This window comes from Lagenorhynchus albirostris, chromosome 8 (assembly GCF_949774975.1).
Source record: "Lagenorhynchus albirostris chromosome 8, mLagAlb1.1, whole genome shotgun sequence".
In the NCBI taxonomy this organism is placed as follows: Eukaryota; Metazoa; Chordata; class Mammalia; order Artiodactyla; family Delphinidae; genus Lagenorhynchus; species Lagenorhynchus albirostris.
The window spans coordinates 14,640,843-14,653,750 of record NC_083102.1 but is presented as its reverse complement, the minus strand read 5'-3'; the positions used below and the strand labels follow the sequence as shown (position 1 = coordinate 14,653,750).

General features: G+C 43.9%; 1 protein-coding gene across 1 annotated transcript in view; it reads right to left on the bottom strand.

Moving 5' to 3' along the window:
* The window catches only part of KIAA1549 (KIAA1549 ortholog), an 84,169-nt gene that overhangs the window by 68,749 nt on the left and 2,512 nt on the right, over positions 1-12,908 (bottom strand). The window contains exons 2-7 of the mRNA XM_060156582.1: positions 11,726-11,814; positions 10,238-10,415; positions 8,079-8,209; positions 5,687-5,870; positions 4,505-4,564; positions 3,157-3,305 (exon numbers count right to left, since the gene is read on the bottom strand). Coding sequence (XP_060012565.1) covers positions 3,157-3,305; positions 4,505-4,564; positions 5,687-5,870; positions 8,079-8,209; positions 10,238-10,415; positions 11,726-11,814 — 791 coding nt within the window. The remainder of the gene's footprint in view (positions 1-3,156; positions 3,306-4,504; positions 4,565-5,686; positions 5,871-8,078; positions 8,210-10,237; positions 10,416-11,725; positions 11,815-12,908) is intronic.

Below are 12,908 nucleotides of genomic sequence, written 5' to 3'. Positions count from 1 at the left end.
GACTCTCAACCACTGCGCCACCAGGGAAGCCCCACACACTGTACACTTTAAACTTACACAATGTTATATGTCAATTACATCACAATCAAGCTGGAAAAAATTTCATAAATTCATAATCTGCTGGGTCAAACAGTACTCTGATTTGTCCCAAAATTTATATCCCTCTGGTGTTAACAGTGAAGTACTCTTACATTAGTACTTTAGAATCTAGTACACTCAATATATCACTGTTTTGAATAAATATAGCTTTCTATTTTGTTGCTATTTCTCTTAGTAATATGCAACAACTTTATGGCCCCTTTTAGACTGCAGCAAAATGGTGGACTGATGTTCTGAGAGAAAGATCAACGATAACTCCAAGCCCTCTATTTTGTACACGTAATTTGAATGTTTGGTCTCTACATTTGCCATTGGCAAAATGCAGCTGCTACTTTTCTAGCCACATGTACAGAACTGTAATAGTGCCCTGTGCTCTGGACACAGCTGCTGGCCTCCTTCTTTACCACTAGAAACTTTTGGCAAATCAACCATTTCATGATTTCATTGTGAACGCCTATTTCCAGATCATGTATAAAGATCCTTAACACAGGTCCAAACTCTCATCCCTGGAGAATCTGTTCTTTTTTTTTTTTTTTTTTTTTCCCTGCGGTACGCGGGTCTCTCACTGTTGTGGCCTCTCCCGCTGCGGAGCACAGGCTCCGGACGCGCAGGCTCAGCAGCCATGGCTCACGGGCCTAGCCGCTCCGCAGCATGTGGGATCTTCCCGGACCGGGGCATGAACCCGTGTCCCCTGCATCGGCAGGTGGACTCTCAACCACTGTGCCACCAGGGAAGCCCTGTTCTTTACAACTCTATATCTTGATAACGGCTCACCCGTCCAGCCCTCTGTTTGCTGTTTCTAGGCTAGTTCCTTGACCACTTCTGCTCCCTGACCACCTACTTCTTTCCCTGGAACTGTGCTGCAGTGGTTAATTTTTATTAGCCTTCAGAATGGAATACTATAAAGGGCTACTGAAAAGCAATAGATTATATCTACCTGTCCCTCTACCTACATGCCTATTTATTCCATTTTAAAGTTCTGATAAGTTTTAGAAATGCTTCTTCTTGCAGAAACCATATACCCAAATATCTAATGATAGCCACCTTGAGTAAAGATTCTAGGGACTTCCCTGGTGGTTCAGTGGCTAAGACTCCACGCTACCAAAGCAGGCGGCCCGGGTTAGATCCCTGGTCAGGGAACTAGATCTCACATGCCACAACTAAGACTCAACACAGCCAAATAAATAAATATTTTTTTTAAAAAATTCTATAAGCTTCTCCAATCTGAAAGTAACAGTCAGTAAAATCTAATGCCAGCATCCTTTCTAGATGACTTTTCATCAGATTCATATATAGAATCCATAAAACCATGGTATAATGGAGTCATCATTTGGGGCAACATTTTCAATTTCTTTTTTTTTTTTTTGCGCTATGCGGGCCTCTCACTGTTGTGGCCTCTCACGCCGCAGAGCACGGGCTCCGGATGTGCAGGCTCAGCGGCCATGGCTCACGGGCCCAGCCGCTCCGCGGCATGTGGGATCCTCCCAGACCAGGGCACGAACCCGTGTCCCCTGCATCGGCAGGCGGACTCTCAACCGCTGCGCCACCAGGGAAGCCCCTGCACACATTCTTTTGTAGCCTCTCTTTACTTGAGCTTTTTTCTATATTCCCTCACTAATTAAAAAAAAAAAAAACTGATAATGGGATTTTCCAACATATAAAGATTTCACTACAATTTTTTTGCCCATTCTCCAATTGCTGGACATTTAGGTTGTTCCAATACTTTCACTTTTACACATTATGTTTTGATGAAGAGTTGTACATAAATTATCTACATCTTCGTGCTTGGTCACTCTAAAGGGGAAGAGACGTAGGGAACGGTTTCTAAGCAATCCATCAGATGGCACCGTTAGTCTGGGATGGCTTAGTTAGCTTCCATGAATCCCGCATTTCTATCTCAGGGAACTTGCAGAACTAACCAAGCATCTCACTCTGTAGTTTTATGGTACTCTATAACTGTTTTATGTGCAGAAATTAACCTCCACCCAGACCTTGAGCTCTGTGAAGCCAGAGCTCCTAAATAAAGCAAGCCTTTTGTAATTCATTTTTATTTTTATTCTCAGTTTTATAGTTATTTGTTTAATATCGCTCTCAATTTTTTAATGAGTTTTTAAATTTCCCTATATTCTACTGCATCCGGCAAAGGAACTATTATAGAAACCTAACAACCACCTTTCTGGGAGGGAAAATAAAGAGCAACACTTACAGGGGAGAACTTGGTACAAGGGTTGAGGGATGATGATGCTGTCAGCTCTCCACAAACTGCCCAGCTCCCCTACCCAGTGTGAGCTTCACATCTCTCTCTCTAAAGCCTCTAAACCACCGACCTCCCCACCCCTGCACACCAGGGTTTCACCCTGGCTTCCTGTCTCTGAAACGCCATAGCTCTAAATATCCCCTTTTCCTAGCTCTACAAGTCAGCATTTGGTAAAGAAAAAAATCCAAAATAATGTAATTCACATGGAGATGGGAAGAAATTACAGCCCAACCCCCAGCTCTCTCTGAGTGTGTGCATTTTTAAAGGGGTCACTTTGGGATTCAAATGAATCTGTCATTGGTAACTTTCTGCCAGTTTACGTAGTGAAGGCAATTTGGGTAACATGAGACAAGCAGGGCTGGCAGGAGGCAGAGAGGACAGAGTGCCAGAATAGAGGGCAGAACGTTTTCCTCTTTCCGGCCTCTCAAGGTCTCTTCCAGCTGAACCATTTGTCTCTACGACGCTATCAATAATGCTTACCATTCCATAAAACTGACTACATTTTTGGTAATTAAAAAACTACTCTTTGAAAAATCGGGTCATCCAACGGTACGGCAACCCACTTATATATTCTTCTGCTGTGGTCCCCACAAGGCCATTTGCTGTACGGACCCTTACTAAGGACACGAGAAACATCTGTCTAGACTCCAGTGGAACTGAAATGCTGACACGTTCAGTGGCTGCCTATGATAGCAATCCGTCTATTTAGCAGCATTTTTCCATTTGCATGAAGATACAGCCCATTTTTAGACGGCTCTCTCTCCTTCCCCTCCCCACTCCCTTGGCCTTCTTCTTCTTACCTGTACCATGCTGTTCCCGGCAGCGACGGTAGCCCTTCTCCACATCCGCCTTCTGGTGGAAACTTCGCTGAGCAGCTGGGCCAGTTTGCGCTCCATCTCAGCTTGAAACACTTCATTCTGGAGCTGCTTCTCGACAACACCCAGGAGGACTACATTTAAGGTGAAACACACACAGGCCCCAAAACGAGTTGGCAGTGGAGAGAAAAGGATGTGTGCACAAGAGAAATTAACGCAGGATTACTGTAAAATGCCAGTTCCCAGAGAGGAGACATTAAAAGGGGAAAGAGGCAAGCTGAACGGGGTGCGGGAGAGTCCAGGGAGGGTAGCCCACAGGCCTTATCTCTAAAGTTTACAAAGACCGGTGGCCAGAAGCCCCAGGAGCTCGGCCGTGCGGGAGCTTTGCAGCTCAGAGCTCCTACACAAGATCAAACGTTCTGTCTGCACGTATTGCAAAATTTCTGGAAATGGTTTGAGTTCATATCTTATCTTGACTCAAAATTTAGACTCATTAACTGACTTGAGATAAGGAGGCCTGTCTTCAGACATCTAGGTTATCTAAACAGACAACATCTTGTCAGCCTTTACAGGAGAAAAAAGCTTGTGCTTTCCAGCCAGAACTGGCTCAAATCCCCTGTGAGATAGGACCACGGGCAAGTCACTTAACCACTATGACAATTATCTGGAAAATAAGGCCACTGTACCATGCAAAGAGGTGGACCCTGTATATGCGATGTTGTATGTGAAGCAACGAGAGCTGCCAGGGTCCAGGAACCTGTCAGTGGTGACTGTCCCCACTCTACAAGTTTCCTCCCCACGACCAGTTGCTTACTCACTGTGCTGCTTACATGCTGGGTACCCGCTGAGCATCCAACTATCTTTTACACTTCTGCATACCAAGTTAGAAAGCCTTTATTTGCAACGCCATAGCTATAAGTATCTGACCCAGGCCCACAAGACTTTAAAACATGCTTCTTATTGGCTCACCAAGTTACCTTATTTGTCCTTATAAAACCAGACATATGAGGCTTTTAGGGAAAAAAAGAGATCCTTGCTTCAGAACCTTGTCCTATTCTGGTCAGAAGATGGTCAATTCCTGTTAGACTTTGCCCTGAACTTGATGTATGAATTTTAAAGAAAGCCAGTCCTTTTTGTGCCGTAACTCAGTGGGACACGTTCCCACAGCCAAATTTGAATCCCTTTCTCGTTCATTCTTTGCCAAAAATCTAAGGTACATTTTGCCCTGAATTTAGGACTCAGAAACAGGAAAGGCAGTATCCTTCTCAATACCCCCCCGCCACAGACTTCTCACTCTTACAGTTCCCAAAAACATTACGTAAGTTAAACATACCTGTTCTTACCCAAGAGGACTTCAACAACTGCGATAAGTTAAGCTGTGGGTACTGGAAGGCTACAAAAAGGAAAGGGGGAGAAAGGGAGAAAGATACGTAAAAAACCTGTCTGCAACAGTCAGAAGGGTGAGTGTTCTAGGGAGCGCTGGGTAAGTCACAGCACACTGCCTCTCCTATACCAATTAGCTCTGCCTATGGAAGAACAAAGTTCCAGGCTGGGGGGAAGGCAGGGTCAGTGGGAGGGTCCTGAGCACCTGAGTCTCCGGGAGAAAGAGGGAGAAATAGAAAGAAAGGGCTTACTCAAGTAACACGATGGGACACTACTTCACAGACAGCTCACCCGTAAGCTTTTTTCAAGGGAAATGTCATTGTTCCAGAGCAATGAATTTTTCACGCCGTGCACCTCAGAGCCCTGGAATTTCCCAGCAATGACTCAGGCAGGGTAAAGTGACAATCTTCTATCACTGAAAGTTGCTATTTGTAAATAACCATTTTACCCCTGTCTACTTTTGCATTTTACAAGTTATTCCTTTCCATTTAATTAACAGTACACGAAAATACGACAAGAACCATTAAACCTTCTGGCCACTCCATTCTGAAAAAGAATTTGATATCTTTTTTGCCTGACTTCAACTCTGCAATCTACTGTATTTTAAACGTTTTGAAGTAAACGTTTCCCCTACCTCCACTCCATTTGTACTGTGAATTAAATCGCTTCCACCAGGAAGGAAGGTTTTGTTTGTTTTCATTTCTGTTTCTTTTTTCTTTTTAAGTGTACACACAGTGAACCCCACTCCTTCTGGTGTACAGTTTTATGGGTTTTGACAAATGCATGGACGTGTGGAACCACCACCACAATAAAAATACAAGACATTCTCATCACCCCCCCGCCCCGAAAATTGCTTTCCTCGCATCCTTCACCCCTGGAAACCACAAATCTGTTCTCAGTCTCTCTGGTTTCACCTTTTTCAGAACCAGTATAATCTTTGATAGTGCCCTTGGCTCTCTAAAGAGAATAATAAAGCAAGCCCAGTGGGAGAGGAGGGTTCTGGAGGCCCACCCTGGCATGATCTGAGAAGCTCCAATTTATAGTCCAGATTTCTGTTAGCTATTTTCCTTGAAAAGAAGAGGTCCACCAACACAAGCACCCGCAGACGCGTCCCCAGGAGAGCAGCACTCACGTTCGGCAACCTGCAGCACTGGGTATCCCAGGTAGAAACTGAACTCCACCACGCTCAAGTTCCTTAGCATTTCGCTCACTTCAGACCCATTCAGAAACCCCTGCGAGCCTTTGACAGCAAAGACAATGTTCACTGGGCCCCGGCGAGGAGCCAGCCTTGAAGACCCCACGGTGATATTCAAGATCTGAAAGAAAGAAATCAGAATAAGCTTCTAAAATAAATTAAAATGTCTAGCCAAAAGCCTGACTATGATTTTGCTCTCACAATTTCCCTCACCAAGGTCTTTTTAAAGGAGCTTTTTTTTTTTTTTTTTTGGTGGTACGCGGGGCTCTCACTGCTGTGGCCTCTCCCGTTGCGGAGCACAGGCTCTGGACGCGCAGGCTCAGCGGCCACGGCTCACGGGCCGAGCCGCTCCGCGGCATGTGGGATCTTCCCGGACCGGGGCACAAACCTGCGTCCCCTGCATCGGCAGGCGGACTCTCAACCACTGCGCCACCAGGGAAACCCTAAAGGTGCATTTTTAAAGGAAGAGTAATTGGCTTCACAACCTGGTTCCCTTTTGTAATACTCTTAAACCCTTAGTTTATTGAAAATGTTTTTTACATTAAGTGGGGAACTGAGCACATGTATTTATAGTCCCTCCCCTTTTCTTTCCCACCCCAAATCCCACTGAAATAACAACAAGATGAACAAAGGGGAATAAATCCACAACAGCACTGAGAATGGAAGAAAACCAGAGATTCTGTCAAATTACTGAAAGATGGAGAGAGGGTGGGATCATGTTGATACAAACCAGAACAGAGGGAACCGAGACCCCAAACACACACAGGCACAGACCACAGTAGACTGACAGTGGTCTCCCTCAGGGGCCCCAGGAGGCCTCCAGGGCAGAGATCTGCAGGAGCTGAGACCCTGATCCGGGTCCCTAATTAAACACTGAGTGCCAACAGCTGAGTCGGTTGCCTCCCTCCCTTCTCCCTTCCAACTTCACACCCAGGCCAACTCAGAAGTGCTAGCAGCTCCACCTTCACCCCAGGAGCCCAAAGAACTGCTGCCTGAGGAAGATGAGCTCCCTGCCTAAGAGGACAGAAGACCCAGTGTGGCATGGCCCCCTAGGCAGGAAGGTGGGTGGAGTTAACTGCAGTGCACACAAGAGACAAAGAAAGAAAGAGAGTGAAAGAAAGAGCAGCTCTGCCACGAAAAACACACTAACTCACTCCATCCCCAGGGTACAGCCTCCTCATCTCACACGGCGGGCAGGGGTGCCCACGCTGGCTGTCCATGACCACACATTGCCTGGTACCCAGGGCTCCAATGAATCCTCCCATCAGGAGACAAGGCTTATGTAGACACACACTCTACAGCTGAAGTGGAAAGATGAACAAGGTGCCAAAACTAACCACCTGCTTCCTCATTCCTAGAGACAGCCACCAATGGTCTACAGGTGATTAGAGAAACCTAACAGCACCAAAGTCAAGGACCAAGATCAACACAGAACAATGGCAAAGAATGCAGAGCAAACAGAGACAACTGAGTACACGGAAGACAACGTATTAAAAATACTAGTTAATGTCTCCAGAAACTTTCAAGGAAATATTGTATCATCATTCAAGATAAGCCTGCATCGTAACACGAAAGGCTGCAATGAAAAAAGAGCAAATAAAAATGAAAAAACAATGATGGCTAAAAGAAAATTCAATAGAGGGATTGAATAACATAATGAACACATCTGAAGACTAAATTAATGACTTAGAGGACAAGGTTTAGAAATCTGTTAAAAATAGGGAATTTTAAAAAGAAATGGAAAAAATAAGAAATAGGGAGGGTGAATCCAGGATCACCAAAATCTACTTAAAATGAATTTGAGAAAGAGAGAACAAAGAATATGGAGGGATAAATATCAAAGAAATGTAAAAACATCAGCAGTTTCCACATAATACATACAAAACCTATCCTTTGATTCGTAGCTGTATTCTGTTTTTAGAATGAAGAACTGCATTTCATGGTATTCCATAAGGCGAAATTCCATAATATGAAACGCTAGCGTATTTAGGCATTTCCCCCATTGGATATTTAAGTTGATACTTAAAGTTGATATTTAAGTTCTTTTCTGGAACACTCTTGCATTTCCTACATGGGCTCATCTCTCTTCAGCTCACCATATCTGAACTCCCTGGTTATTGGGCTCCTCTACAATGTTCAAATATACTTAGCCTATTCATGCTCTGTGGACTCGATGCCATGGAAAGAGATGATTTCTAATCCATGTGAACTAAATCTCCTCTGCTGGAGGGAATTAGTAAGAGTTAAGCGTGTCCTAAACAAAACATTATGAAACTAGCTCCTCTTTAAAAGATAAAGCATCTTGTTCTGCATTCAGTGCTATTCTCACCTGCACTGTGAGGTTATACGTCCCCTGGTGGTGTTTTCTCACTTCAGAGAGAGCTATCATCAGGCCTTTCTCGATGCGCTGGGTGAAGTTGCAGAAGCCCGTATCCACACTCTGAGGCACAAACTGCAGTACTGAAAAGGACAGTATCACAGTCCCATGAACAAGGTGTTTCTTTAGTATTAAGTAACGAGGAGAGGGACAAAATAGTGTGTAAATCAATGAACTCTGATCCACAATACAGGATTAAGTACTATGGTGTGTTATTATTTTTTAATTGAGATATAGTTGATGTACATTATTATATAAGTTTCAGGTGTATAACACAGTGATTCACAATTTTTAAAGGTAATACTCCATCCACAGTTATTATAAAATATTGGCTATATTCCCTGTATTGTACAATATGTCCTTGAAGCTTATTTATTTTATACATAGTAGTTTGTATCTCTTAATCCCCTACCCCTATATTGCCCCTCCCACCTTGCCTCTCTCAACTGGTAACCACTAGTTTGTTCTCTCTATCTGTGAGTCTGTTTCTTGTTATATTCACTAGCTTGTTTTATTTTTTAGATTCCACATATAAGAGGTATCATACAGTACTTGTCTTTGTCTGACGTATTTCACTTAGTATAATACACTCTAAGTCCATCCATGTTGCTACAAATGGCAAAATTTTCATTCTTTTTTATGGCTGAGTAGTATCCCACTGTGTGTGTGTGTGTGTGTGTGTGTGTGTGTGTGTGTGTGTGTATGTGTGTGTGTGTGTGTGTGTGTACCACATTTTCTTTATCCATTCATCTGTTGAGGGGCACTTGGGTTGTTTCCATATCTTGCCAACTATAAATAATGCTGCTATGAACACCGGGGTGCATGTATCTTTTCAAATTAGTGTTTTCTTTTTTTTTTTGAATACATACCCAAGAGTGGAACTGCTGGGTCATATGGTAGTTCTATTTTTAGTTTCTTGAGAAACCTTCATTCTGTTTTCCATAGTGGCTGCACCAATTTACATTCCTACCAACAGTGTACGAGGGTCTATGTATCATATCATGGAAATGTAGCAAGCCAACTGTACCAAATGACTACACGCAAGGTGAAGGTGACTTGTATCATTTTAAAATGGAAAAATATCTAAGATAATAATTGGAGCATCAAAAGATGCAACACTGAAACATTTCAAATAGAAATAAATTCATTAGAGATGAATTCTTAAGTATTTATGGGTGAAACGACATGATACCTGGTATTGTTTTAAAACACTCTAGCTTCCTCAAAAAAAGTTTGTGTGAGATACATGAAACGAAATTAGGAAAATGCTGATAATTTTTAAAGTTTGTACGGGCATGGCTGGGCTAAATATGGTATTCTCTCTACTTTTGTATATGTTTAAAAACGTCCATAGGGCTTCCCTGGTGGCGCAGTGGTTAAGAGTCTGCCTGCCGATGCAGGGGACACGGGTTCGTGCCCCGGTCCGGGAAGATCCCACATGCCGCGGAGCGGCTAGGCCCGTGAGCCATGGCCGCTGAGCCTGTGCGCCCGGAGCCTGTGCTCCGCAACGGGAGAGGCCATAATAAAAAGTTAAATGAGGGGACTTCCCTGGCGGTCCAGTAGTTAAGACTCCACGCTTCCACTGCAAGGGGCATGGGTTCGATCCCTGGTCGGGGAACTAAGATGCCACATGCAGTTCAGCACAGCCAAAAAAAAAGTTAAATGACATTGAGGAATCACTGTTAATTTTAGGGGGTGTGATAATGATATTGTGGACATATGTATGTGTATGTATATGTATGTATGTGCATATGTTACGTGTGTGTGTATATATGTTTAATAGTCTTATCTTTTAGAGGCATAGGTGGAAATATTTATGAATGAGATGACATGATGCCGTATCAAAACAACATGAGAGGAGGGAGTGTCAATGGGGGTGTAGATGTAACAGAAGTGGCTAGAGGTTGAAAACTGTTGAAGCCATACAATGAGTACCTGGGATGCATTAAACTATTCTGTGTACTTTTGTAAATGCTGGAAATTCTCCATAATTATGAAGTTTTTTGAAATTTAACAAATTTTAACATAATCCTCCCCAAATTATTTTGAAACACAAAAAATAAAGTGAAATTCTATTTACAAATTAAAACAACTATGCTCAATTTTCTTACCCGTTTGAACTTGGAACCTGGACTCTGGCATAAGGAAGGAGGGTTTCACAGCCAAGATTAAAGGAGTCTGGTCACGAACAAGTTTACTATTTATAAGTACATTTATGACTGATATTGCTGTGTAAACGAACGGACCAGATGTTACCAGAAAAGTGAAGTCAGCGAACAGTTCATAAACCTATGAAAATAAAAAATGCAAAAGATGATAATTATTAAATTTGAGGGTACCACAATTCAAACTTAAAGGAAATCATACTGAGTAGAAAAATAATAAAGTTTAAAAAATAAATAGTTTTAAATGAAGGGGTATTGCTTCAGAGATAATTAAAATTTTATTTTAGTTATGCCTCTTACATATCTGTCAACTTTCTCAAAAACAGCACAAAATTACAAGAGCAAGGACAGTGCAAAAGAAGAGTCAATAATATGAACTGAATAAGGAACTAAGGAGAATTCAAGGTGTTTTACTGTATTTACCCCCCATAAAAAGGAGCACTTACTCTACTAAGTAGAGCTGTCCAAAAGAAACATGTGAGGCACATATGCAATTTTTAAATTTCTAGTGGCCACATTAAAAAAAATAAAAAGAAACAGGTGGGGGCTTCCCTGGTGGCAGAGTGGTTGGGAGTCCGCCTGCCGATGCAGGGGACGCGGGTTCATGCCCCGGTCCGGGAGGATCCCGCATGCCGCGGAGCAGCTGGGCCCGTGAGCCATGGCCGCTGGGCCTGCATGTCCAGAGCCTGTGCTCCGCGGCGGGAGAGGCCACAGCAGTGAGGGGCCCGCGTACCGCAAAAAAAAAAAAAAAAAAAAAAAAAAGAAACAGGTGAAATTAATTTTAAAAACATTTTAAAAACATTTTACTTAAGCCAATATATCTGACATGTCATTTCAACTGTAGGCAATGCAAAAAATTATTGAGCTATTTTACATTCCTTTTTGCACTAAGTCTTTGAAATCTGGTGTGTATTTTGCACTGACAGCACATCTTACTTGGAACAAGCCCCATATCACATGCTCAACAGCCACACGTGGCTCATGGCTCTGCTCGGGATGGTGCAGGCCTAGAGCGGGGCTTTCTGAGCTTATCAGGAGAGAGAAGGCAGCAGACGTCCGGCAAAAAACATCTAGAAATCTATCTCTATCTCACTCGATGTACAGAAACATACATACGCACTCACTCTAAACTCTAATCCAAGCCCTTTCATGTACATAAAGGGAAGCGAGATCATTAGGTCATCACCCCAAACTCTGGTCTTAGAGCCCTTTGTTCCAGCTCTGCCAGCACATCCCCGTGATGGACTAAACCTGGCCTCATCTGGGGTCAGAAGGGGCTTCCCTGGAGAAGCGATGTTTGAGCAGAGATCCAAAGGATGAGTAGATGTCCACCAGGAGAAGGGAGGGGAGAGAGGAAAGCAAATGTCCCACTCCCGTTGTGATGTGCATTCGACTCAGACTCCCCCACCAGACTTCCATGCCGCAAGCACCCACCTTGAGCTCCACCACCCGGTTGAAGTGGTTCCTCAACACCTCTTTGATGGACATAATGATGTACTCCTGCACAGCTCTGCGGGCCAGCACTGCAAATCAGCTCAGCGTCATTATGAACAGGCAGAGGATCGACGGCCCTCCCTGGTCTCAGCATGGAGAAAAAAGACCCAGCGCATTCTCCTCCCTCCTCCCCTCCACCTTCCCTGTCCATCCGCTGCATTCCTGCTCCACCTCTCCTGCCACCTTCTCCCCCTTCTTCCTTTCTGCCCCCCATCCCCAGCGACACCAATACACAGAGCCAGGTTACTGATCACACATGCCGTACTTCAGTACATATGAACAGGGCACCGACTTTATGCGCAACTTGCCACTTCTCAGGAGGAACAAGTGGGAGAGTCTGATCAAGGGGCCACAGTCACCAGACTTGTTCAGACACGACATCAAAGGTAGTCCAGCTTCATGGGACTAAAGCAGCCGGCAGCTGCAAGGGAAGCTGCTGCCTGTCGGCTGGTGCCTCGGACTGCAGGCCGGGGAGAAGGTTGAAGGCTGTGACCCAATTCAGAGGATACTGAGCCACTCCACGTTCCTCTGCTCCAAGTGACATTTACAGGACTATATAAGAACAAAGTGGCCCCTCCTTTCCAGGAAAAGTCAGAACAGTAAATGAGTAAGAAATTGCAATGGTGGCCCTTACACATTTGCCCAACTGACTGCTTGAACGAAACGTGAAGGCGTTTTGCTTTACCCGTGTCATCTACGCATCCAATGGGTTATGAGCTCCAAAGACAAACATCCCAGCAAACATTTCTAAGGCTCTTTTAAATCTTTCCTTTGTTTTCATTGCTACTAATCTGTAATATTTTGTGGACGCTTCTTATATGCTGGGCACTGGGTTAAATATTTTATATGCATTAATGCATTTAAATCTTTATAATAACCCAAAGAAGGAGATGCTACCATCGTCCCTGCTTAACAGTTGAGGAAACTGAGGCTTAGAGAAGCCTCACTGCCTAACTGTCCGGAGAACTCATGGGAGCTGGCAAAGCAGTGAGGAAGGACTACAACCCAGGAGTCGTCTGGGTCCAAAGCCGACACTCTTTGCCACAATGCCATACATCACATAAGCATTTCGTATAAACACCTTTGGAAGATCACCCCAACCCAGAGAAGTGATGTGAAGCAG